The 27,500-nt window shown below is 42.4% G+C and overlaps 2 protein-coding genes across 3 annotated transcripts in view; one reads left to right on the plus strand and one right to left on the minus strand.

The window, feature by feature from the left end:
- Window positions 1-27,500, minus strand: part of cemip (cell migration inducing hyaluronidase 1) — a 140,461-nt gene that overhangs the window by 32,813 nt on the left and 80,148 nt on the right. Inside the window, 2 exon segments of the mRNA XM_080429234.1 lie at window positions 1,302-1,471; window positions 21,775-21,966. Coding sequence (XP_080285360.1) covers window positions 1,302-1,471; window positions 21,775-21,966 — 362 coding nt within the window.
- LOC308085901 (uncharacterized protein) lies at window positions 7,150-11,137 on the plus strand. Of its 2 annotated transcripts, XM_080429217.1 has the most exons (8): window positions 7,150-7,214; window positions 8,393-8,858; window positions 8,988-9,029; window positions 9,128-9,181; window positions 9,384-9,413; window positions 9,645-9,680; window positions 9,800-9,904; window positions 10,445-11,137. In XM_080429217.1, exons 4-8 carry the CDS (start codon window positions 9,163-9,165, stop codon window positions 10,540-10,542), a joined length of 288 nt encoding a protein of 95 aa, XP_080285343.1. In that variant the 5' UTR covers window positions 7,150-7,214; window positions 8,393-8,858; window positions 8,988-9,029; window positions 9,128-9,162; the 3' UTR covers window positions 10,543-11,137. The 2 variants fall into 2 exon arrangements, with proteins under 2 accessions (XP_080285343.1, XP_080285342.1); XM_080429216.1 differs by having other exon boundaries at window positions 8,393-9,029.

Raw genomic sequence — 27,500 nt, forward strand, 5'->3', positions numbered from 1 at the left:
CGCCTGATTAGAATGTGGCCGTTCTGAGCGTAATGCAATTGGAGGAATGCATCATGGGTCTCTGAGATAAGGATTGTGGCTGTCTTGACACTTTTCAATAAACAACAGTCCTTTGGCAGGGACGCCAACATAAATCATGATTGGTGGGGTCAACGGGGCCGCCGCCTCTGACTCGACCCCATCATTTGATGTGAAAATCACTTTTTAATCCCAGTAAGTGGAGTTGGCGTGGTAGCTAGTTAGCCACGACACACATTCTGTCACACATCTGGGTCCCTTTAGTTGGCGATGAGAGGCGTAGATTTCAGTTCAGAACAAATTAAATACATAATAACGACGTGCAAGAAAGAACTGGGAAAATGTTGGGGCCAAATTTTATTTGCCGATAACTGGAAAATGATAGCAGTGAATTGCTGTATGATTAGCACTTATTAAATCATCTCTTTGCTCTAATTTCTGATTGTTGTATTTGGGTCTGGCCTCTGTCCTCTTACAGGGGCATCTAAGTTAACTATGTGATCCCATGACCTAACCATATGCTGTGTGTACACACACACACACACCTCCCTCTCTCCCCTTTCCCTCTCTCTCTAACTCTCTCTCGCTAAGCACGCTCTGGTCTGATATCACACACAACCTCCTTCCCTCTATCCCCATTTCCCTATCTCTCCCTCCCTCCCTCTCTTTCTCACTGCAGTCAATGATCTGTATTCCGATTGGTCAATCTGTCTGCTATTCCTCGATAGCAGACGCTGTTCTGCCTCTGTTTAAATTGCTCTGGAAGTGTAAACTTGTCAATGTTTTGTGTCAAATTATTGATTTTATATACCGGTAGTGAGGTGGTCTTCATAGTAAAATAAACCCTGACAGGGTGAAGCAAGACTGACACAAACATGAGTTAAGATACATTTTGACAGAGCGCATACACACACCACAGTAACTGTGTACATACACACATAGTTCAGGGACAATTGCGCCTCACCAGAATTGATCAGTCAAAACCAATCAAATGAACCAAATTAACCACCATAACCAAAGTGGTCAATTAAAAACGTTCAACAAAATAATTTGCAGATGTGTTACTATTAACATACAAGTTGTCCTTTGTTCCCATTGGGTATGAGATGTGCAATTTTTCACCACAACTATTTGCATTTGGTTCAGGACATTTCTAAACCAATCAGGTTACAAATGTTGTTGGAGAAAAATGACTTGGACTGGAACAACAACATTGGAGTGTTGTTGCTGTCTGGCCCTGGTTATATCCTTGATAAATACGGTGCGAGCACCCACTGCAGTACCTTCAAGTGTCCCCCGAATGTGTCAAACTCGAAGAACTTGCAGGCCTCGTTGCCATAGCAGCCCGGTTCCATCTCGCCGCGGAGCAGGATGTTCCGACTCAGCAGGCCCACCTCCGCCCTCATATCCACCCCATCCACCTCCTCTCCCATATGGATGAATTCAGCTTTGCCTGCAACACACACACACACACACACACACACACACACACACGCACACACACAAGGATAAGAGAACCACACGCACGCATGTCCACGCAAAGAGCCCTCATTAGTACTATCTTTGTACAACAAACAACCGCTCTTTGTCAAACGTACCTGCCCACATGGAAAGAATCTATATGTTCCATATATGCAACTATATGTAACCTATATGCTACATATAAGGATCATATATGCGCATATATGTGCATATATACCACATATATGCCTGGTATAAGCTCCATATAGGCTGCATATATCTCACATATAGGTCAAAATCAGGTGCATATATGTGCATATACAGGGTATATAGGTGTCATGAACTGAATCACATCATGACAAACATGGGAGACGACACACAGAATTAACTTTAAATGTATTTATTAATAACTAAAAGAACCAAAAAGTTATACTTAAGTAGAATGGGGTGTGTATAGTCAGTGGTATCAGTAGTGTAGTGCATGTATGGATGTGTGAAAATGTAGTGTATGTGCAAGGTGCAGAAACAAGGTAGAACTAAACTCAAAAGGAACCAAAAGCAAACAATGTTTCCTGTGTAGGGGAGAGAGACAGAATGGCCCTGACCAGCCTGCTTAAATACTCCAGCAGGTGATTGGAGTCAGGTGTGCCTCGTCGTCTAGGCACACCCCTGCAGGCTGGTCCCCTCCTCCTACACAGAAACAGAAAACCATTAGAACTCACAGCAACACTACACACAATAGGATGGGTCGTCACACCCCCCCCCATAAGATAGGAGACCAACCAGGTACTCCGTAACATTTAATTCAACTTTACAGTTCTCATTAATCATACTAATACCTGACCCATCCATCCAACCACCCACTCACCCCCCTCAGTCACCTGTAGGAACAGTTTTAAGAGTGATGATGGGCAGCGTAAATAGATGGATACAGGCACCAATATCGAATAACTGTACTTGGCAGTTTTACAAAAACACAGCCTTAGCTGACCAAATAAACCTTAGACTTCAGAATAACAGTAAGAGGTACCACAACTGCAGAACCTACTTGGTCTAAGGCAATCTTCCATGCGTGGTAAAGGGAACAAGTCAGGTTTTGTAACACTGTTGACTTTCCTTAAGTCTGTGCAAGGTCGAAAAATTGAATCAGGCTTTTTACCCAAACGAGACACAGAGGCCCAACTGCCATTTGAGGGTTCTGCCAAATTGTTATCCAGCATATACATAACCTCCTTATCCAGTTGGGCTCGTTTTGCCTCTCCAATATCGTGCTCTATCAGCTGTGTCTGTGATGGTGTGTCTGCAAATAGCAACGGATAGCCATTAACCATCGAAACCCACTCCTTCCTTTTTTTCTCAGCCAGCGGTCCAAGTACTTTGGGTAAAGCTTTTAATGCCTCAGCGTTGTTTACCCGCACTGGAATCCCAGTCTCATCTGCCGGCCAATCTCCCCCTCCATTAACCTCCCCCGCCGAAGAACCGCCCACCGTGCCCGTGCACAATGAAGGCTCAACGTAAGGGACGTCACTGGAGCTTTGGGACGCCGACATTTGAGAACCGTATGGTTTCAACAGACTCACATGACACAGCCTAGCTTTTCCTTTAGGCCACACTTTATCCCCTGCCAAATCATTACCCAGGATTATGTCAACCCCTTCCACTGGTAATTCAGGACGCACTCCAACCACCACCTCCCCACTAACCAACCCGCAGACTATGGTCATTCTATGGAGCGGTACGGGAATGATCTGCATACCCATACCTCGCATCAACATGAAATCTCCTGTCTCTGAACCTGAGTAAAATGGCATTACGTCTTGACGAATAAAAGTATGTAATGCACCTGTATCTCTCAAGATGTTAACTCTTACTGCCTTCATACCAGGTAGTGCTACATAACCCTCCGAAATGAATGCTGAATACTCAGAGTCACACCCAGTGGAACACCTGATGTTCGAAACACTTTCCATCTCAACATTTAGCTGAGGTGAGGGAATGGCAGATGCAGCCAAAGCGGCCGGTTTGATTGGTGCACCACTTAACAGCTTCTCTCTAGCTTTAAGAGCAAAACAATCCTTTTTCCAGTGTCCGCTTTTATGGCAAAAATTACAAACATTAGACTCATCCTGTTTCCCTGAACCATCTTCAAACTCAGAAAACCTTGAATCCCCCAGCCCCCCAAAGCGTTTTCCTATAAACACTGGACCACCGGTCTGATGCGTATAGACACCACCAACTACACTTTTGTGTATTAAACCGTATTCATCAGCCAAGATGGCTGCTTCTTGGGGTGTCTTAACTTTTCTCTCGGTTATGTATGTAGCAATATTAGCGGGTACACAGGTTTTTAATTGTTCCAGAGTTAGCAGATCACAAAGCTCTTTGAATGTTTTAACCTCTGACGCAACACACCATCTGTTAAACTGGACCAACATATCTCTTACAAATTCAACATACGTTTGCTGGTCATTTTTCCTCCAATTCCTAAAACGTTGTCGATAAGCTTCTGGTACTAATTCATATGCCCGCAGCACTGTACTTTTTACCACTTCATATCTTTTACTTTCTGCTATTGTCAAAGAAGCATAGGCCTCCTGGGCCTTACCTGTGAAAACACATTGGAGTAGTAGAGTGCGCTCACCATCAGTCCAGCCCCTGGCGTCTGCCACACGCTCAAACAGGGAAAAAAACAAATCTGGATCCGTCTCTGAAAACTTGGGAAGCAATTTCAAATTAGATCCTACATTAAACTGCTTTGCTTCACTAACACTCAATTTTAACTTCTCCTGCTCCAATTCCAACTTTAGCAATTCAGTCTTTTGTCTCATTTTTTCAATCTCCTTCTCATGTTCCAGCTTAATTTCCAGCAATTCCTTTTGTTGTTGAAACGTTAACTGCCTAGCAGAAAATGAAAATGTTTTACCATCTTCCTCGTCATCCAATAGCTGCACCTCCTCCTCCGGTAATACGTCCTGTGTCACCAAGCTGTCCATGAGAAATATCTTGACCCTAAATTTTAACCGCTTGTCACGGATCTCAATTTTGTAGTGTTCTGCGATGTTTAACAGTTGGTCTTTTGTGCATTTATCTAGAAGCTCCACAGAGGGAGCCTTAATAAATTCCTCGACCAAACTCATTTTTTCAAAAAAAAAAAGTGTGCAAAGGTTTCAACAAAAAAGTGGAACAAGACCCCGGAGCCCAACTCCCCTATCTAACCTGCCTACCACAAACTGACTAACTCGCTCACCCCTAGTCTTCAGTGGCCCTCCTGAGTCCCCCATTCCGACAAGGCATCTCAGTGGTACCACTCCATCCCATCTTTTGTGGAACACAGTCTAAACCAACAAAAACCATAGAGATTCCCATATGGAGAACCACCGTTAAAATCTACCGGAAGTTGGAACCCCAAGGACTTCACCACTCACTTAACTTCAAAAAAACCTGCACTAAGAAAAAATGAGTTCCTTAATGCTCTCTCCCCCCCAACCAAAATACAAACTGTGTGTGTCTCCCAACCCAATTTGTTCAACTTAAGAACAAACCCCAACAAAACCTAAATAACAAACTTAATTGTGTGATAGAAAACGCTTAAGTTTAATTATCACTAATTTAGGTTAAAAAGTGACGAGCCCCCATCTTGTCATGAACTGAATCACATCATGACAAACATGGGAGACGACACACAGAATTAACTTTAAATGTATTTATTAATAACTAAAAGAACCAAAAAGTTATACTTAAGTAGAATGGGGTGTGTATAGTCAGTGGTATCAGTAGTGTAGTGCATGTATGGATGTGTGAAAATGTAGTGTATGTGCAAGGTGCAGAAACAAGGTAGAACTAAACTCAAAAGGAACCAAAAGCAAACAATGTTTCCTGTGTAGGGGAGAGAGACAGAATGGCCCTGACCAGCCTGCTTAAATACTCCAGCAGGTGATTGGAGTCAGGTGTGCCTCGTCGTCTAGGCACACCCCTGCAGGCTGGTCCCCTCCTCCTACACAGAAACAGAAAACCATTAGAACTCACAGCAACACTACACACAATAGGATGGGTCGTCACAATAGGTCTCATATATAGCTTGTTTATACCCTCATATAGGTCATATATGTTGATAATACAAGCCATATAGGTCTCCTATATAGCTTCTTTATCCATATATAGGCTCTATATGTTCATAATACAGGACATATAAGTCTCCTATATAGCTTCTTAATATGTAGGCCCTGTGTCCCATTATAGGATGTAGGAGAGTACTGTTTCTACTGTTTCTATTCCGTACAGTAAATGTTTCAGCTCAGTGGCAGATTCTGTATTATAGCCTGCTGCATGAATCACCCAATGACAGTATGGCATGTGAATGAATGTAATGTGATAACATTAAAATATCATGCAAGACTAAATTAGCACATTTGGGATGTGTTACATCAACACAATGGTAATGTCATCACATTTGATCCTAAATACATGTGACAAGGCAATGATTATGGAATATGGCAAGTGAGGAAAACAAGCTAATTTTCAACACAAACCCATAGCAAGCGAAAATCCTAAATGAGACCTCCATTATGTATCATTTGTGTCTCTAGATAAAGATGAGCACCAGCCGAGACCAAAGTGCATTTTCTTCTCAATTTGAACTCCTGAGATATGACACTGTTCAGTCTCACAGTGATCACTGTTTGAGTTCTCAAAATGATCTTAATGGCGTCGCTATTATGGAGTCTCATCTCTGTCTTTCAGTGATCACTGTTTGAGTTCTTGGGATAATCTCACTAACATCTCTTTCAAAGAGTCTCATCTCTGTCTTTCAGTGATCACTGTTTGAGTTCTTGGGATAATCTCACTAACATCTCTTTCAAAGAGTCTCAGCATGTCTATCTGATCACTAGTTGGGAGAAATATAATTATATACTTCATTAAGATAAAGCATATTAAACTTATGAACTAAAAATGATTTCACTTGTGGGTCAGCAGTGAATTCTAATTTGTAGGTGATTATCAGTTATTAATTTTTTATTATACAACTGCAGGTCACAGTTTATGAAAGCCTGCAGATCCTGTCAGTCAGTTCGGTCCATTCCGTAACAAATCTAACATTACATTGCGGACCGTACTCTATATCTGACCAAGAAAGCATATTCTGACTAAATCATATGATGTCATCAATATTAAGCCGATATTTGGCAATGTCCATATATGGCCAAGATATAATTAATTTACAAATCAAGACTATCATCACCTGGAAATCCATTCATGAATATAACAACACTGTCCTCATCAAACCCTGCATATCCACGTGGAGGCCACTGAATCATCACCTCCCAGATAGCAAAAGATATTAATTCAATGTTGGATTTTGGTCAGATTGGTTATTTTTGGTTGAGGTTGAAAAAGCTATGTTGATTCAATGTTTAAATACAGATACGATTTCAACATTTAAAAAAATGTCATTGAATCAATTTAGTATAGATGATGGTTTTTCAATGTTGAAATGCCCAACAATGAATTGACATTGTTTCAACGTGTAGTGCTGATATTGCACACCACCCCCTCCCCCTCCCCTCCTCCCCTCCCCTCCTCCCCCTCCCCTCGCACCCCCTCCCCTGCGAGAGGGTAGTCGTCACAACTCGCGAGACCAGCTAAATCTCATGGGATTTGAGTTTTTCAAAGGAAACATTGGCGCGAATTGAGGCTTGTTGACAACTTCACAAATACTACTCTAGTAAGACAAACTGGTAAGTCCTTTACAATATAATGTATTATGCAATTCATATACCATCATCTGGCTGTCATCGTTTGACTAAATGTTAACTTGTGAATTATTACCGTGGCAACTACAGTGCAGACCTGAGCTTGTTAGCTAGCAAATAATAGTTGACTGGTGAGTTCTTATGGGAATAGAATGTACTATCCCGTTCAGATACCGTCACCCGACTCTCATCGTTTGACTAAATGTTATCTTTATGCTGTCCGGGGTTTGTAGCTTGTGTTAGTAAATAGCAATGCATGTTATTAAAGCAGCTAGCATGCTAGCTAACGTTAGCCCGTCGTTTTGTTAGCATGTTTCGTGATTAAAATGTACTTTCATTTGTTTATCTGTGTGTATACAATAACAGATTATTAGCGTTTTTAACAGTTGTATAATCATTGTTGTAACCAGCACTACTGTGAAGCAGTTCGTTCATTTAATAGTGGTGAACTAACAAGGCAGAATGTATGGTGCTAGCTCACTAGCTAGCTACTAATGTTAAACCAACGGGTACCAATTCACTTTGCCGGAAGCACTTCCGGTCTAGACCGGATACGGAAACTACGTCCGTGGTTGCATGTGTGTATGTGAAAATTTACCGGATATAGGAGGCGGGATCTAGAGCATAATAGAAACCAGGTTAGCTCAATGGAAAAGGCTGTGGTGGAAGAAGTAATCAGATATTGAGGCCTTGTGTTCAAAATGTTACTCGAGTTAAAGTACAAAAGTATTGGCATCAAAATATACTTAAAGTACCAAAAGTAAAATGTTTGAAAATAGCAGATCTACAAGCTCACAACGCGTCACGATGCAACATGTGGTGAGCTTGTAGATCTGCTATTTTCAAATGTCCTATGTATAAAATAGGGCTAAAGTGGTTAATGTAAGTTTTATAATAATTTATATATATATATATATATATACATACATACATGTGTGTGTGTGTGTGTGTGTGTGTGTGTGTGTGTGTGTGTGTGTATATATTATATATACGTGTGTGTAAAATATTTTGGAAGGACCTGATAAATTAATAATTTGGCTGATATATATATATATATATATATATATATATATATATATATATATATATATATATATATATATTTATATACATTGTTTTGTGCATATATTTATTGAATTATTTGTTTCCCTCTAAATTTTCAGGGTTGTGCTACAAGAGGACTGGAGAGGATTCACTGCAATACACAAGGCCTGGCCAAGTATAATAATTATAGCAGCACGGGCACCACCTCTTTTCTATTTAGACCTGTTGTAACCTATACGTTGTTATACCATTCAATCCGGGAGCCACCTCTGTGTCTCATTAGTTGTTGCTATATGTATGGCAACATAATGTTTTATTAATTTTTTTAGTAAAAATTTGAACGTTTTCAGAAAACTTAGGTTAGGTTTTAGGAGGTGTTTTTAGAATTGGCCTAAGTCAGATGAGCCAGAAAACAGCAGTGTGAAGCGATTTTTTTTTCAAGCCACCTAATTTTCCAGGTACAGTGGTGACACTGTCAGTTATGACACTAACTGCTACACCTACTTTAAGTATTGCCATGTATAATTCCAGTGCTGCCAGAATCCAGCCAGTACCCTTCTGTACCAACACCAAATGCAAGCAGTGGTATGTCATTAATTACTAACATGGCAAAACCAAATGTAATTGCATGAAAGCTTTACAAGCATTTAGTTCAGGTTATGTGTTCAAAGGTTACAGCGTCCACTATTCATGTCTTGTGTTCCCTTCTTTTAGCCTCTGGAGGAAGCTGCTCGGAGGATAACCAGCCTAATAATGGTAAGTGAACCACTTCACACTACTACCTCAGGGTGGACAGATTGTAAATGTGCTTTAGATAGAATTCATAGTTCATGTTTTGTGTTCTCTCATTTTAGGCTTTGGTGGAAGCTTCTTGGCAGAGTTGGAGTCAATGGACCCCTGCAATCATGGTAAGTAGACTAATAGGCTAGATGATTCTCTCAGCCACTCTTAGTGTGTCTCCAGTCTGTTTCAATAGGTGGTGGTTGGATTTCTAGTCGTGCCTTACTGGAGACCTTACTTATTTTGCAAGGATCTGTTAATGTTGGCACGATATTATATGAGAACTTGTATTTTACAGTGACCAATTAGGGCTATTTTAATCCATTTCAGGAGGGAACCACACTGGACAAGCATGGAATGGTATGTCTGTTGTCCCTGTGTCAACAAGAGCCTTTTTTATACATTTGTGATTATTTTATTAGCCATTACTAAACAGTTGCTGTGCCTTGGCTATTGTGCCATGACATACTGTAACTTATTAAAGACTGACATATTTGAACTTATAGCTCCTGCTACTCTAAACATTAAAACATACAGTCTTGATAAATTGCATACAAGCTTTTTTTAATATTTTAATTGTCCTCTTTTTAGACTTCGCTGGCAATCATCACCCCCAAGGCTATAAAGGTGAGTTTTTTTTACCACCAGACATGCACTAGGTACACTTGCTAGTGTATATGGTGCTCATTGATAACTACTTTGATGGTGCTTATTTGCCTTATTTTGTTCTGTCTGTCTTTCTCTAGGAATGCCAATGTATAACTCCAGCCCCTACCACACTGTGCCATCAGAGAAAACAAGGAATAAGAAGAGGGCCTTCAAGGACACGCTGATGCAGGACTGCATGTTTGGTGAGTCAATCTGCACCTCAAAATACTAGGTTTACTACAGTGGATTTGGCAATTTTTATGATGGATATTTAATTTAATTAAGTATTTTAACTTTTATCTCAAGTAAATAAGAACAGATGCATTTTCCTCACCATGGAATGAGCCTGATGGAAAATGCATCCACTCTTAAAGAAGCACTTCACCCATTTCCAACCTTAAGTTCATATAAGTGGTCCTCTGTAATGCTCACAATAAGATGGCACCATTTCTGTCTCAGAGGTGGTCTTTGCCTGTGGACAGTTCAGAAACCTGCCTACCAGTGACATCATTTCAAGCTAATGGACATTGAAAATGATGACCTGTCATGTCACTGGTAGGCAGGTTTCTGAGCTGTCCACTGCCCTCCTGAACAGAGTAGACATGAATGGTGGCATGTTTTACGAGCATTAGTGTGGATCAATTATATGACTATGGGGTTGAAAATGGGTGAAGTGCTCCTAAAGCCACCTGCCAGCTGTCTTATTTATCTTTATAACAAGTTTTTTTTACTTTTTTCCCCAGCGGCTGCTCGTCAATTTGACCGAATTGCTATACAGGAATGCACTGCAGAAGTGGCTGCGTCATGGCACGATGACCTGTGCCACGGCCTGCTGTTCTGATGGCTCCCACCATTCATCTGAACGGAGCTGGCGATCACGTATCCGCGTGCACCCCATCCCCTGCACTCCTCCAGTCACCCAACACAAACACCAAGCATGACGAATGTCCACTACCATGGAGAGTGTCGTTCGATGGCGACAGACATCCTAGTGGTCAGCGAGCCCCGACCTGACCTGAAGGCAAGATGGGAGGAGGCCCAGAGCACCTCCCCATCGTTCGACGAACTGATGGACCAAGCGGACGTGCTGATGCACTACGGTATATTAATCACAACATGAACATTAGTATTCACTCTCAACAATATTCGGTGTCCGGAGCGCTCTGCTTGCTGCTGAAACATTGGTAATTCATATTGGTCTTATAACTTCTGTTATTGGTTAGGGATTCACATTTAATTGTAACTAAGATTAGGGATTCATTAATAAAACATCAATGATGAGTAACTTCTTCTGTCTATTCTCTTGGGTCTGTGTCCTTCCTGAGCAATCCAAACGTTGCTACCAGATAACCAGCAGGTAACTTAGGATGTAGCCTCTAACAGCTCCCACCTGTGGGGGAATGATGCTCTATTCATATACTGTAGGTGGCCCAGCCATAACAGAAGTCATGTTGAAATTGTACAGGTATAATTACAAACTGGAGTAATTTAATTTAACCTGGTGGTCAAACTGGATGTCCATGTACTTCCCAAAGCGACTTGAGTTGTCATTCTTCAGGGTTTTGGCATTTCCAAAAGCCTGGCAGGGGAAAAGGAGTGTCCCGGAGCTTAATTTAATTTAATATCTTTTTTTTTTATCCAGCTGTTTGACACTTTAAAAGCCATAATGTTTCATGTTTTCATATTATAACTTGTTTAAATAAAGTGTTAAAGTTCTACATTGGGGTTTCTATTGGATTTGATTAATGTGTACAAACTTATCACCTATTTTATAGGTGATATAGGTATCATATAATTATGTTTCATTGCATATATGTAGATATAGGTACATACAGGTCATATATGTACCTATATGTTACATACAGGTCATATGTACCTATATGTTACATACATAAAATTGGCACCTTTCCTATATGTATATGCACATATATGCACATATATGTACATATATGTATATGCACATATATGTACATATATGCACATATATGTACATATATGCACATATATCACATATATGTACATATACATATAGGAAAGGTGCCAATTTTATGTATGCGAACATATATGCGGTCCTATATTACAAACATATATGACGCATATAGGTTCTTTCCATGTGGGTGGCGGGTTAATATGCAAACATAACAATCACAGCGTCAAACCATCTGCTGGAAAGCAGTGCCTGGATATACAGACATCTGCTGACAGTGCTGTCTGCATTTTTAACACTTTTTGCTGGCTGAGCCAGCAAAACTTGCTGCGCCTTTTTTTTTTAAGCAAAAGTGAAGTTTGTGATGATGATGTGCGTGTGTGTGTGTGTGTGTGTGTGTGTGTGTGTGTGTGTGTGTGTGTGTGTGTGTGTGTGTGTGTGGATGGACCAGATTTAAGTGGACAAGTTGAGAGGTGGTCAGAGTTCGCAGATCTGGTCTTTCTTTCCCCATTTTAAAGTAGATTGGATAGCCGTCATGTATAATTATGGTAAAATCACAGAAAGAGAGAGTGATTGAGGTCCAAGAATGACTCAGAGATAGCGACGGGGACAAAAACATACTGGGCTCAGCCCTGACATGCTCAAAACTAGGCTTTGCATTGTTCTGTTTATGTAAGATGCAGACACTATTTGCATCTTGGCTGTTTTTAGTGGGGGAAAAAGTAATAATTCTCCAAAGAAAGAGAAGTAAACAGAACAGGAACGAGAAGGAAGTGGACAGAATTAGGAAAACAATAAAATCCACAGGTCCTCACTTCCCACACATCCACGTTCTACTCTGCTCTGCAAATGTAATAATTAAGAAAACAAATTGACTCAATGAAAAACGTCCAGGCGCGAAATATGAAAGCCAGATGGTCACGCCCACGCATCTTTAGTTTTGCTTTTTTCCTACTCTCCCTCCTTGTCTTCCTTCAATTGGCACAACTTTTAGAACTTTCATCTTGAATGAGCCAACTATTTAAGACACGGCAGCGGAAAATAAATGCTGTAGTTAAAGAAACCTGTGATCGTTGTACAAAATAATATAAACAAGCCTTAAAGGGATATTTCACTTTCAAAAAAACTTTTGGTCATTTTAATATCTACTCAGGCCTTTGTGAGCCCCCCAGACAGTTTTTAAGTTGCTTGATTCAGTATTTAGATATTTGATATTCATTTTATCAGACACGCCCCCTTCCTATACAAACCCATTGTAACTTCAAACTACATTTTAACCATGTTAGATTCATCGAAAACACCAGTCACCAGAACCAAGGACGGGTGTTTTTGATGAATCTAACATGGTTAAAATGGAGTTTGAAGTTACAATGGGTTTGTATAGGAAGGGGGCGTGTCTGATAAAATTAATATCAAATATCTAAATACTGAATCGAGCAACTTAAAAACTGTCTGGGGGGCTGACAAAGGCCTGAGTAGACGATAAAATGACGTTTTTTTTAAAGTGAAATATCCCTTTAACTCTGTGTGGGGCCTACATATGATAACTCTTTCAACAGTTACAGGGACATTTGAAGAATAACAACATAAAACTGACAATTCAATTAAAACAACATTGATTTGTACATTATCTCCCTCTGACCTCCAAATTGTTAATCGATCTGCACAGAATTGGCTGGCTTTGAGAGTTGAGAGCTATTGAGTTTGAAATTGTCCCTGTGAGTACTGCTGTGCATAACAACACTTGCCCCCATGGGGTGCTGGATAATGCAAATTGAAATGAGGAACATGACATTGAACCTGGCGTCCCTATTTTGGGCATAATCCCCCCCCAACATTTTTTTTTTAACTCTTTCACAGCCAAGAGTATTTTCATAAAGTACTCCCCCAGTGCCAGCAATTTTCGTTTTTTTTTTTGGTGCTATTTTGTAATTTAATTTTCAAATAGCTTGTCTTCTGCAATTTTAAACACCTACGACAGTTCTACCAGTAGAGATCAGCAAATCGACACATTGATTACCTCGCTGACTCGCTCGCACCCCTCCCAAACAGGCCTACGTCACATCCGGTCAAAAACGGATGTGACGTTTTCGACAATCTGTGATCGGGGTAAAATACGATGTGATACACGACTACGATGACTGATCGTCACCCAGACCAAAGAGAACAGAAGTGGACCTCTCCGTTCGTTTTTTATACCGTGTGAAAAACCGTGACTTTCCCTATTCTGGCCGAAAATGACCGCGGGAAAAAAATGTGAACCAGAAACGGAATCTGCGTCATGAAACCGGAACCCAATGAGTCTGAAGGAGTCAGGAAGCGAAAGTGATGATGAAAAATAAACAGAATAGCGCGACCACAGTCAAAAGTAAAAACTCGGGATTTCTCGTGCTGGCAGGGAGGGTACTCGGGAAAAACTCGGGATATCTCGGGGCGTGGCACTGAGAGAGTTAAAATAACAAAAATTCAATAAAATAAAAGCTCACAACACATCACTTTATCATGTGCTGTGAGCTTGTAGAGCTGCTATTTTCACTATTTTTGAAGAAGGGCTTAAGTGGTTAATAGCAGAGGTCAAAGTGGCATACTGCCACGGAAAACATGAGCTCAGCTCACTTTGGAACAGTAAATAGAATGTGTTTTTATAGCATAATTCTAATCACAACACTACAACCAAAAATATCAAAAGACCTGCAAAAGACTTTCCGAGGGAATCAATTCCCCCCCAAGCCACCTCTACAAGGAAAGAAGAAGGCCAGTAGACTGAGACAGATTCAGAGACAACTCAGCTGTGGCGGAGTGTGGCAGAGTATAAATTAAGCATAAGCATGGCCTGGCAGGGTGCAACCCTCACCAAGACCAGACAGACAAAAAGACTTGACATTAGAAAACATGAGGCAGATAGAGGGAGGCAAGGCAGGAGATGGATATAGATAGAGGACTTTGGTGGTGATAAAAGGACAATCTCGTTAGACGCAGATCCAAATGTGTCTACGCGCACACCAACACGGGTGTGTGTGCGCACGCACACACATAAATTAAACTTAGATGTTAAGGTTATTCCACTGAGACATAATAATGCCTCGCTTCTAAAGTCCCCTTTAATTGGCAGTGAGGTGTGTGTTTGAGTGTGTCTGAGTGTGTCTGAGTGTGTTTGAGCGAGAGAGTGTTCCTAAGGTGGAAATATTATCACTAAATTATTTATTATAGCTCTTAATTGGCATGCTAAGAAGCTGCAATTGTGGCTCTGACTGGGCGATAAGGGCCCTCATTCAGTCAGCCCGACTGAAGGCTTATGACTGCAGATCAACGTACAATCAACTCCATCTTGAGTGAAATGAAACCCTTTCTCTTGCAGCGGCAGACGAGCTGAGACAGGAGGACGTGCTGGGCCTTACGTTCACACGCACTGACCTTGAATCCCTCCACGGTCATACTTAAGATTTTTCTCACTGATGATAAATGTCAGGGTAGAAATAAAATACACTGATCCTATACTGTATGATCGCTTCGGGCCATCGATCAACGCCAGAGCATTTGTCTTTAAAGACTCATCATTGTGGCATTTAGAAGCGGCAAAAGTTCACGACGTCAAACCCAGGGAGAAGTTATTTGAGTCAAAACAGATAAATTGCCAAAGGCTTTCTTATTCTGTCTCTCACAGTCTCTTCCTTTCTTTCTCTTTATACTTGACTATTTTTTATCACTTTTTACACCTCCCCTTTATCATTAACCTTCCAACACGCACTTGCCAACAACAAACACAACACACCCGCCCTTTTCTGCACCGCCTGGGGTGGGGGGGTAAGAGAAGAGAGGTGATTACATTTCTGTGCTAAAAAATGTGCTCCAAAGTGGCACTAAAGCATTAATGCTACGGATTACAGTCAAGAGAGGAGACAGGGGGAGTGACATGGAGCAGTCGCTGCCCCAAAAATAGGATTTGTGTTTATCATGGCGGACAGCCAACATCAGAACAGAGCTCGAGACGGAGGTGAGCATGATGGTCGACTGATGTCATGATCCATCCAGGCAGCAGAGACAAGCTCCCTGCCAGCTTAAAGAGCGGTGCGACCACTTGTCGCATCAGGTTAACGGTGACTATTTAGCCACTGCCATCTGAGCCTCTCTCTCCCGAGCCTCTCTCTCCCGAGTCAAGGACAAAATGGCACTGCACTGCACTAGACCACTCTTTCCCAAACAGTGGGTCAGGACCCATTTGTGGGTTGTGGAACCATTTTTATGGGGTGCGGGTAAATATCCCTTTTTCATTTTTCATTTCATACATTTTCAAAAAAATCTAAGCAATTCCATAAGTACAGTATATATATATATATATTTATTTATATATATATATATATATATATATATATATATATATATATATATATATATATATATATATATATATTGTTTTTTATTTTACAAAGTAGTGAAAATAGCACATGCGTTGTGAGCTTGTAGATCGGCTATTTTCACTAGTTTGGGTCCCGGGGAGACATCAAATTTCTCTTTTGGGTCTCGAGCTAAAACGCTTGGGAACAACTGCACTAGACTGTCAGGGTATGCAGAGGGACAACGGAGGCTGATGGCATTGGACTGCTCGGTACAGGGGTGTGCTTTGCGCATGCATGCTTGCATACGTGGACATGGGTCCACCGGTGCCAGAGCCAGAGAACCCATGCACACCCAAATACACGACTTAGAATGTGTTTGTGTAAGGGCTACATGTGCGTGCATGTGTTGTGGTGTGTGTGCATGACAGTGAATGGCCCCTCTCTCTCTCTCTCTCTCTCTCTCTCTCTCTCTCTCTCTCTCTCTCTCTCTCTCTCTCTCTCTCTCTCTCTCTCCCTCTCTCGCTCAGGCAGGAACACACACTGCCCCAGGATGCAGGCTTAGACTTTCCCTTGGCCCTGAGTCAGTCCAAACACCTTCCACAGACTCCAGCACAGAACTCTGGGCTGTCTGGACCTGGCTTCCATTACCGGCCGTCCCTCTGGATGTTTACTAACACACACTCCTTTCCATCGACTGAGCCTTATTTCCAATGCAAAGGTTTCCCAGGAGGATAAGAACGGTGTCAGTCGGAATGGGATTTTAATCAGTTTAGGAGAGGATCCAAAGTTCCAAAATAAATGAATGGCTTTCTTCCAAATCCCTTAATGTCAAATCTGAGCAGAAAAAGAAAAGGAAATAAATACATAATAAACAAACTCTCACAAACAAATGTTCTTTTTACAAATATTTGTTCAAAATGCATCACAATTGCGTTTTTTGAGAGAGACTCGTCATTTGACTTTCTTATTTTTCCCCCAAACTATTCAAATGCAGTGCAGCAATTTTAATGAATGTGTTTCCTGCTAGTGCAAAGTGCCGCTCCAGGCAAACAAAAAGAGACAAAAACGCGTAGGAAACGAAAAAGAAATACCACTGCCGTAACAGAACAGAGCGAGGTAGTCTCCAGTGGCAAACACAGGGGCCAGCCTTAACCACAGCACATAGCATGGATGACAGTCTTCTCACTGTGTTTACTGCATAAGCACAACATTCTATCAGCAAGCAGAGTGTGTGGGCTGGGGGGATAAATGAGAGAATGTGTGTGTGTGTGTGTGTGTGTGTGTGTGTGTGTGTGTGTGTGTGTGTGTGTGTGTGTGTGTGTGTGTGTGTGTGTGTGTGTGTGTGTGTGTGTGTGTTGAATATTCAGAGGGACAAATGGCATAGGGTTTTTTCTTGTGTCTTGGAGGGAGTTGGGGATACGTGGCAGTTTTTCAGATGAAAGAGAGACACAAGCAAAAACATACGCACGCACGCACACATTCACGCACGCAGACACACACACACACACACACACACACACACACACACACACACACACACACGCACACACACACACACACACACACACACACACACACACTCTCACACACACACACACACACAGTTCTGCAGTTGAACTGATTTAATGTGTGGCTGCTGGTAACACCAGAGAGCCAACATTCTGGTCCACCTCCGGTAAGACAAAGCAAGACAATAAAGGAAGGGAGAGAGAGAGAGCTGGGATGACAGATTGGGAGGAAGATACTCTGAAAAGCAGGGAGTGATTATGTACTGTAATTATGGGCCTCTCTTCCACTTATGTCATGTCTCCCTCCATAATGAAATCTATCACCGAGATTACACAACGAGGTCCATGGAGGAAAGTTGAAGGGGGCTTCTGAACAATTATATGACATCATCTTTGTGGCAAGTTTGTCTTTCTGCTACTAAGTGTGTATATGCAAATTCAATAAATAGATGCTTTTTGGGCAAAGTGCATACTCACAGTAAGCGCTGTAGTCCCAGTGGGAATCGAACCCATCTCACCACCGGGGCAGTGCCACAATCCTCCCACTCAGCCATACATGAGTGTGTGGTATGCTGCCATTTATTTATTTCTTTTATATGTAAACAATGATGTATACATACTGTATATAATAAGTAAGTAAGGTAAGTAAGTAGGTTGGAGAGGCTTATTGTCAGTATCAGCCGAGAACCAGACGTCTATCCCCATGTCAATGCGCTAGACCCCTGGGAGATGGATTGCAGAGGTGGATCGTCACACCTACCCAAGTTGTGCTATCCATTCGCTGAGTTGGTGGTGCCCGTGATCGAAACCACGAGTGCTCTACCGACTGAGCTACCTGGACACTATAATATGTAATATGTAATATCCTCAGGGTTATTTTATCCATTTGTAACTCAGAGTGTACAAATGTAACCAAATGCACCCTGATGGGTCCATTTGATAACATTTGCACACACTCAAGGGTTAAATTAACACTGGGGATTTGACTGTGTGGTAAACATTCCCATGGTGTCGTTGGTTGGTTGGTTGTGAATAATCCCTTTACTGTAAGCCTCAGCACCAGCAAATAAACTCACTATCTCATAGAGGAGGCAGCTCCATTCTCTTTGGAGATGATGCTGCCATCGCTGCAGGGGCCACAGTGGGAGTTAGAGCTTCCATTGCTCCAGGGCAGTGGGAAGGGTTTATATACTGTGTAGTAATACTGTAGTAGGCTGCCGGGGCACAATTCTCCCCGGGGCCATTCCCGTCAATTATATTCCCAGCCTTCTTTAAGGGCTCCTTTAGGGCCCCGGGGCTCAGTGTGAACTCTTATTCTCAAACTCTTTGCTTTCTCCCACTGACTTCACTTTCTGCCAGCCACAAGATGATAATGAGGTTAGTGGGGAAGTGGAGAATATACTTTAGATGCCAGCAAGCGTACGTGCTATACACAGACACTACACACTGTCAAATAAATGCACTCGATTTCATGCACACGCAGACATGCAAAGAAAATATTTTATTGCTTTGTATCAAAGGGATATATCCAGCTGTCTGCTGGGTTCATGTAGCCATGTATTCAGAGGTCATCAATGGAGGACAACATCCACGAAGGCCTGTCTCACTGGGCTGTAGGACAGACACAGCCTAAAGCCCAGTTCAAATATTCTATTTTAGACTGCTGCAGAGAATAATTGTGGCAGAGTGAACTTGACTCAAGACTCTAGGAATGTCTCAAGAATGACTTTCAGACTGTTCCCTATGTCATAGCCAATCAAGAAAGAGCACTGTCTACACGAAGAATTTGGAATTTTAGAATGAGCCGCTAAGGACATGGCTAACTCTGTGCTCACTGCTTTGTATAACTCTTCACCCCTTCACAAAGCTCACATCTGAACAGGGCAGTTTTAGAATGTTTACAGTTCGCATGTTCTCCCCGTGTCCCCTAGGGTAGGTACCCTCACAAAAAAACATGCAGTAATCCTGGTCTCTATACTGCCTCCCACTGGTCAGCCGGGCAGCCGGGGCGCCTGATGGAGGGGAAAGGAACTGGTTGGAATAACGTGCACGTGTTCCTTCCACGCACACGTCCTACCGGGGAAACTCTCCCCTGTCAGGTGACAAGAACTCATGCTCACTCCTCATGCATTGAAGGAAGCATGAGTCCAGTTTGGGGCTCTCCCCAGGCTGGCAGAGGGAGAGCAGCGCCCAAGAGCTTAGGCAATTGGCACTGGGTGGAAAAATGGGTTACAAAATTGTGGGATACATTTTTTTAAAAGAATGTTTACAGTGTACTCTAACCTGATTTGATGTTTCATCAGCTCACGTCGCAAATCTTTGTTCTGAATTCAACTGGGCTTTAAGAGAAGGACATGGAATGGAACACACAGCTCACCACACACTCAGTCAGTGCCTATTTACAGTAAGTGTTCCACCAGAATCTCTCTCTCTCTCTCTCTCTCTCTCTCTCTCTCTCTCTCTCCTCTCCCTCTCTCTCTGTCAGCTATTTTCAGCACACAAACAAACTATTCTCTATGTCAAATGAGCACTGTGTTCCATACCCACTGTTCTCTTTCTCAAACTCTTGCATCCCTTTTTTCTTTATTTTCCTCACTTTTCTCTCTCTCCCTCTTTCTTGCTGTCTTTACTAATATTACTTCTCTCTCTCTCTCTCTCTCTCTCTCTCTCTCTCTCTCTCTCTCTCTCTCTCTCTCTCTCTCTCTCTCTCTCTCTCTCTCTCTCTCTCTCTCTCTCTCTCTCTCTCTCTCTCATAAACACATATGGGTGCACATATACACACAAGCATTTACAAACACACATATGCGTGCACACACACTCCTGTGCAAACAGAGCTGGCCTTGCATGATTTAAGGACAGAATGTGCATTGATTCTTAGTAGGTCAGTCATGCTGTGCTGGGGACAGTCTAAAAATATAGGCCAGGCACAAGTATTTAGAAAAACACCTCTCACTTTGTCCTCCATCATCACTCTCTTCTCTCTATTTACAGCAGGGGTCTTCAACAGGGGGTCTGGGACCCCTAGCTGGTCCTCAGAGTAACTACAGGCGGTCTGCTAAATCTTTGTGTGATGGGGAACATTAGCCGAAAATAGCAGAACCACAAGCTCACAACGCCTCGCGCTGTGGCGTTGTGAGCTTGTAGATCGGCTATTTTCTGAGAGTTGGTGTAGAGGGAAAAAGAAAAAGCCAACGGTCGAGTTGACTAAATATTGGGGGTTTCAAAGGATAACTGTTTGAAAATACATGTTTAACATGAATCCAACATGTTGGAATAAGTCTATGAACCTACAGTATCTACAAAATCTAAGAAAATGTTTAATCTGCAACACAATCTAATTCAATATGTAGTGGGGGTCCCTGCTTCATCTTTCTCTCAGCTAGGGGGTCCTTCGCCTGAAAAACGTTGAAGACCCCTGATCTACAGTATCAACACACTCTCCTCTCTATATCTCTCTCCGTTTAGCTTGTCCTTGTACTGCCGATATGTTGAACAGTGCAGCGATTAACATGCTGATCTATGCTTTTTCTCCCCTGACACTCTGCAATGTGCACAGCCTCTGGGCAAATTGCACCCAAACCTCTATACAAAATGTTCCAAAGTTAAATTCCTAAAAATAAAACCTGTAAGGAAGGAGGCAGACAAAGAATACTGTAGTAACAATGGCTGCGCTCATGTACACAGAAAAATACTCATTATTAAATTAAAGCTGCGATCCGGAACTTATTTGAATGGATAAAACATTATTTTAACCAATCTGTATGGTAGAGTATGTTAATGCAATATAACTAGCACATCTGCAGTGGATGGAGGTGGTCACTCCTGGGTAGGACACATACTGGTTGACAACTAGTACTGCCTGAAGCTCATAAGCACAATATCCCGCCCAAACAACAATTACGTTTTTGGCTCAGTGGCAGAAATTTGGCCTCTCGCGCTCTTCCTGGTTCGAATCGCGAGCAGGACATACAAGTTATGGATTGCGGCTTTAACACTGAGGATTTGGCCGCATAGTAGGGCTGGGCGAAATTACTTAAAATCAATATCACGATTATTTCAAAACTTTGCCTCGATTATCATTACAAGCTGTGTCGCATTGTGAGCTTCTACAATAGATCAGCTATTTTCACTATTTTCGTATGTCACCATTGTACAACGAAGTATAACCCTCGATTTTGTAGATAAAATAAAGACATATTGAGAATATTCAGTTATAGGTCGGTTATTGGTTCTAAATATGGGTTTAGATATATTTTTGGTTAATTGTCCAGTGCCTGCCCGTGTAGCAGAGGCTCACTCACCTTGGGCCTTGACCTGGTTGGGTGTGCAGGTGGTGCAGGGCAGCAGCTTGAACTCTTCCGCCTGGTGCATGGAGTAGTCTGTGCTGGACACCACCACCCGATCCCCGGCCCTCCAGCCCTCAGGAGGCTCAGCCAGGTCCAGGATGCTGCTGTTGGACAGAGTGGTGATGGAGATGGTGGCCTGGGGACGCACTGCAGGGACACACACAGTACAACACTGGTTCATGTCAAGGACCCCAAAGTGATTATGTATTTGGCCGCAGAGTAGACACCCATCTGAAAATATTTTGTGCCAGAGACCGCCAACATTTTTCCAAATGTTTCAAAAAAATCTGATTTGCAAGCCTCGACTATTTTTGAATAGCTGAAGCATGGTAGGTACCCCACTTTGAGAACCTAACATACAGTATCCAATAGCAGTTAACACTGGAGATTTTACTGTGTAGAAATAGAGAATACGGAGGTAAGCTACACCCATAGAGTTAAAAAATAATAGAGAGGGCACCGGATATCCCCTCCCATCCACTTGCATTGAGTTGCTCACCCAGCGCATGGGCCGAAATCACCCCTTCTTCCGGGTTGGAAAATGTGATGGGCGAGGCCTATTTGGGGTAACCTGACTCAGCCAGATGAGGGCGGTATTGAGTTTCAAAACACACCCTGATCTGGAATCTCTCAGGGAGTTAAGCTGCCCGGTCTCTGCGTGGACGAACCAATCAGCGGCTGCTAGGGGCGGGATCATCCAATCACCTGCCAAGTAGCTTGAGAAAATGAAACGCCGTCTGGCATCGATTCTGCTACCGGAGTCTCAGATGGAAGTAGCTGTGAAACAAAATGTGTGTCGCAAGCTTCTTCCATTTGGCGAAGTCAGGTTATATTTGGGGCTTCTGCGCGTCACTTCTGTGACGCGTTTTGCGTCACCTCGGTGCGCAGCCCTGTGCACAAGCTCGTGCGCAAGCTCGTGAGTCGAGCCCATTGGTCGAAAGCGTTTTCGCTCGTTCATGTACAGTGGCCCCAGCTGCAGTACCTATGAATGGCCAGCATGTCCAATGCAACCACTGGGTTCTGGGGGCTTGGCTACACCACATGAACCTTAGAGTATTCTAGGGAGAACATCTGGCGAACATAGTAGATCTACAAGATTTTGTGAGCTTGTAGATCAGCTATTTTCGGCGAAGAGAGTGTGTGTGTGTGTGTGTGTGTGTGTGTGTGTGTGTGTGTGTGTGTGTGTGTGTGTGTGTGTGTGTGTGTGTGTGTGTGTGTGTGTGTGTGTGTGTGTGTGTGTGTGTCAGGTGTCTGAGGTGATGCTTGGAGCAACACCTCAGAATGTTTCTGATAATAAGGGGAGATTTAAATATCATGCAATGTTGTCAAAGGAAGTGTTCGTGTCAGGGCATTTTTACTTTCTACATGCCTGCGGCATAATACTGTATGTATATACTGTACAGTACATACAGACACAAATACACACGCTGAGTGTAGCCTGCAGGGTCATCACAGAGATTAGACTACTGTGTGTATCGTATTCTAGGTTGTCTAAGCAGCCATAAGTATGCAGATCTTCTGCTTTGAAATGGGATTCTAACGTTTGGGGTTTCACACATACTCATAATATTTGCAGAGATTACGATGGAATCCTGGTTTTAGCAGCTCAACTCAATTTCATATGACGGGCCAGGATTATGGAATCCAGCTGGGTTTTTCCAAAGTTCAAGCACCATCCAGAAGGATAACGTGTTTAAGAATGTTGAATGATATAATACATCTCTATTAACAGCGCAGGGAGCTCAATTTCTACACAATGCGGCTGGAGTCCGACTAGGACTAAATCCTGTCGGACCAGTGTGCATTAAAGAAAGACAACTTGAATACGACAGAAAGGAGTAACTGCGGTAGCAGTAACTGGTGGTGTCTCGGGGTGACTTGGCACTGCCATGGGTCTGCGGTTCTCTTCATACTGAGCCCTGTAGACTCTGTACGTGGAGTTCCACCAAACCACCACAACGGGCAAATAGAAGCCGCATGTTCCCTCTCTCTTGGTTGCAGAACAGAAAGACAAAAAAGAGTGTGGTTGAAGAGGAATGTGAGTGAGATGCAAGCATAAACTACGTGTCACAAGAGAGACAGACAGAAAGAAACAGAAATGGAGCAAAGTCTACTCCAATGGTTCTCAACATTTCAAGGTTTCCCCTTAACTCTGGAAGTATACAAATGGAACCAAATGGACCTAACGGGTCCATTTGGTTCCATTTGTATACCGTCAGAGTTACAGACTTGTAAGGGAACCCAGAGAGTCCCTGGATTCCACTTATAGATACAGTAGATAGATAGATAGATAGATAGATAGATAGATAGATAGATAGATCTTGGCCGTGTTCACAAGTGGGAAGCCGCACTATAAGCCTATAAGCGACTCTTATAGGTTGGTTATTGGGAGTGGAACTGGGAGGGATAGCGTCTTCCTCCACACACGTTATGTCCTCCCGGGTGTAACTCCTCATTGTCAGATGAAAAGAAGCAGCTGGGACTCCATGTGTATAAGAGGAGACACATGGTTCTCTCTCTACACCGTCCCCAAGACCAACAATTAGGGGTTGGCAGTGACAGGGACTATACACTTGGGGGTAGATTGGCATAATGACAAATGGAGTTGGAACAACATCTGTTCAGGAGGGAATACCCCACCTGATAACAACTCTTCTCATGCTCAACTGATACCAATATATCTGATAACAACTCCTCCTTCACTCACCTGATAATATATCTGATAACAACTCCTCCTTCACTCACCTGATAATATATCTGATAACAACTCCTCCTTCACTCACCTGATAATATATCTGATAACAAGTCCTCCCTCACTCACCTGATAATATATCTGATAACAAGTCCTCCCTCACTCACCTGATAATATATCTGATAACAACTCCTCCTTCACTCACCTGATAATATATCTGATAACAACTCCTCCCTCACTCACCTGATAATATATCTGATAACAAGTCCTCCCTCACTCACCTGATAATATATCTGATAACAACTCCTCCTTCACTCACCTGATAATATATCTGATAACAACTCCTCCCTCACTCACCTGATAATATATCTGATAACAAGTCCTCCCTCACTCACCTGACATCAATCACGTCTGATAACAACTCCTCCCATATCTCTTCCCCTCATACCATTAGCAATCAGTGAGGTATTTATCCCTCGTAAAGTTTACTTGTCATTGTGCTTTGCATCTTGCACACCTCCATCACCCCATTCTCCCCCCATTTTTTCAAGTCTTTCCCCTCTAGCCTTGACTTTTCAGGTTCCTGATGGGGGTTCTTCCACCGGACACACATGCTTGATGGACTCAGGGGTTTCACTCCACCCCCTGGAACCTTCGTCCCATACCCATTGACTGTCATCCCTGGCTCCTCTCTACCCCGTCTCTTGTCCTCCTTCATCACCTTTGTCCTCCATGCCCTCATACCCCTCATGTCTCATTGTCCCCTTTCCTCTCATCGTTTCATCATCACACCCCTGCACCCCCTCACACCCTTCTCACCCCTGCATCCCTTCACCTCTCATGCCTTCATACCCTTCTCACACCATCCCTTCATCCCCCTTCATTCCCTCACATCCTTCTCTACCCCCTTCACCTCTCACCCCTTCATCTGATAGAAGGCGAGTTACTTATTCATGTCAGCATTGGTAATATAATGGTACAGTATACACAGCACACTGACTACCAATACTCCTGTTGTCTTTATACTGTGTGTGCGCGTGTGCGTGGTTGTTTGTGTACACAGGGGCACTAGAACAACTTTTGAAGTGTGTGTGTGTGGGGGGGGAGCAGTAAAGAAAAAATGAATTACATCATGACAAGGTCCTGCATACAGATATCAATGGACCGGAGTTGTAGACGAAATATTTACCATTATTGCTGTTTTTGAGCAATCAAATCGCAAACTAAGTAAGATGGCTGAGCTACAATCAGAAGATTTGTAGATTTGCTGTGGTTTAATATTTTATGTTATTTAAATAACATCACACAAGTTGAAAGTTGCTTTTGACATACAGTATAGCCTGTTTACTATTCTTACTGTTATTCTACTCTTATTTAATATTGGACATATCATATTGACTATTAGTAAGCTAAACGATTTGCTGACAAAAAAATACAATCATGTTTAGTTTACCATAATACCATAGTACAGCATTATTTTCCCTGTTGTGACTGTTGTATTGAGGTAAACATGTTGGAGAGAAGATTTGATGGTATGTTGTATGTAGGGAATAGAAAAGTACTGGACTGGATATAGAATTATTTTGTGTGATTAAATGCGGAGTAATTTTGTGTCTGACAGCTCAACAGTGAAATCACCCCTCTGATATTGTTTTACATTACGGTAGGTTACAAAGTGTGTGATTGGTTCACGTAACATTTCAGTTTGTTCAGTTCACTAAAGTGATTGTCTCACACACTGAGCAGCAGCCCAATGGACTGTCTATTTGATTGGATTAAAATGTGAATATTGTAGCGTTCTGGGCTGTTAGTTGGCTGAGGAGAGACTTCACAGCCTGTCATTTTTCTATTCTATTTTTGTGTTATTGTTATTTGTCATGGTGACTGCATTAGGGGATTTATTTGTTATCTGTGATTAATGTTGTTGGTTTATGTTCATTTAACCATTTATTTTGGGTTACCTGCAAGCCCTAAGCCGATTAGCTCCATTGTTAACTTCAAGTCCTCCATAAAGAGCTGGCTGAATAGCAGCTGGACCTAACCATCAATTAGTTGAGTTGTAACAGGTTTCATTTACAGTGCCCATGTTGTTTCTTTCTGGTTTTGTCTTCTTTTTGCCATGGGGTTAGTCAGGGATTGAACTGGGAACCTTCTGACGCTCTACCGCCTACAAATGAAAGTGATGTAATTCCATATCAATCACATTTAGAAGAAATGGTAATGTTTCCTATAGCCAGAAGTTGCCGTGTCTTGAAATATCTTTTTGACTTTGGTTCACCTGCCAGTGAGGAGCTTGCCCTGGAGGAGGTAGCCAGTGTTTACTGTGGATTAACCCATTAAAACCGGGAACGCATCTGTGTAACCACTTTAACCATTATGCTTGGCCTTACCTTGGCTACTCAAAAATAGCAGATATACAAGCTCATAGCGCAGCTATGAGCTTGCTATGAGCAGATATACAAGCTCATATGAGCTATGAGCAGATATACAAGCTCATATGAGCTTGTATATCTGCTATTTTTTAATAGCCAAAGAAATCTAAAATGACACAGATGCGTTCCCGGATTGAACAGGTTAACACCCACAGTTCAACAGCTCCACAGACAGGCGCCCTGCCAGCCCGTAGGAGCTACTGGTGCAGGGACAAGGATCGCCCTATAACCTCCCAGCTTCTGTCCCGCAAACGCGGCCAATTGTGCTCGTATGGACTGCGGAGGATTCAAACCTCTAATCTCCATGGTGGTGGACTACTCCTGTGACCACCTGTGTGCCCGGAGCGTCCGAGTTTTATGTGCAGAATGTTACAGTACCATGCCCAAAGTCTGACTATACATTATTATACTATACAGAATCCTGCCATCCGATTAGCATGTACGCCGGTTGATGGCGAGCCATTGGAGTTGGATTGGTGGACCAGGCCAGGATGAGGATATGGCCGGTGATGCCTGAGGCATCTTAAAGATTCATGAAAATACATCTGTGATTGAAA

This window comes from Gymnoscopelus braueri, assembly GCF_963280865.1.
Source record: "Gymnoscopelus braueri genome assembly, chromosome: 1".
In the NCBI taxonomy this organism is placed as follows: domain Eukaryota; kingdom Metazoa; phylum Chordata; class Actinopteri; order Myctophiformes; family Myctophidae; genus Gymnoscopelus; species Gymnoscopelus braueri.

Bases quoted from the DNA above. Each gene is read 5' to 3' on its own strand.
- LOC308085901 (XM_080429216.1), top strand. From the start codon at position 8,933: ATGTGTTCAAAGGTTACAGCGTCCACTATTCATGTCTTGTGTTCCCTT. The intron at 9,030-9,127 runs GTAAGTGAACCA...CTCTCATTTTAG, and splicing joins GGATAACCAGCCTAATAATG to GCTTTGGTGGAAGCTTCTTG. The intron at 9,414-9,644 runs GTATGTCTGTTG...TCCTCTTTTTAG, and splicing joins CACTGGACAAGCATGGAATG to ACTTCGCTGGCAATCATCAC.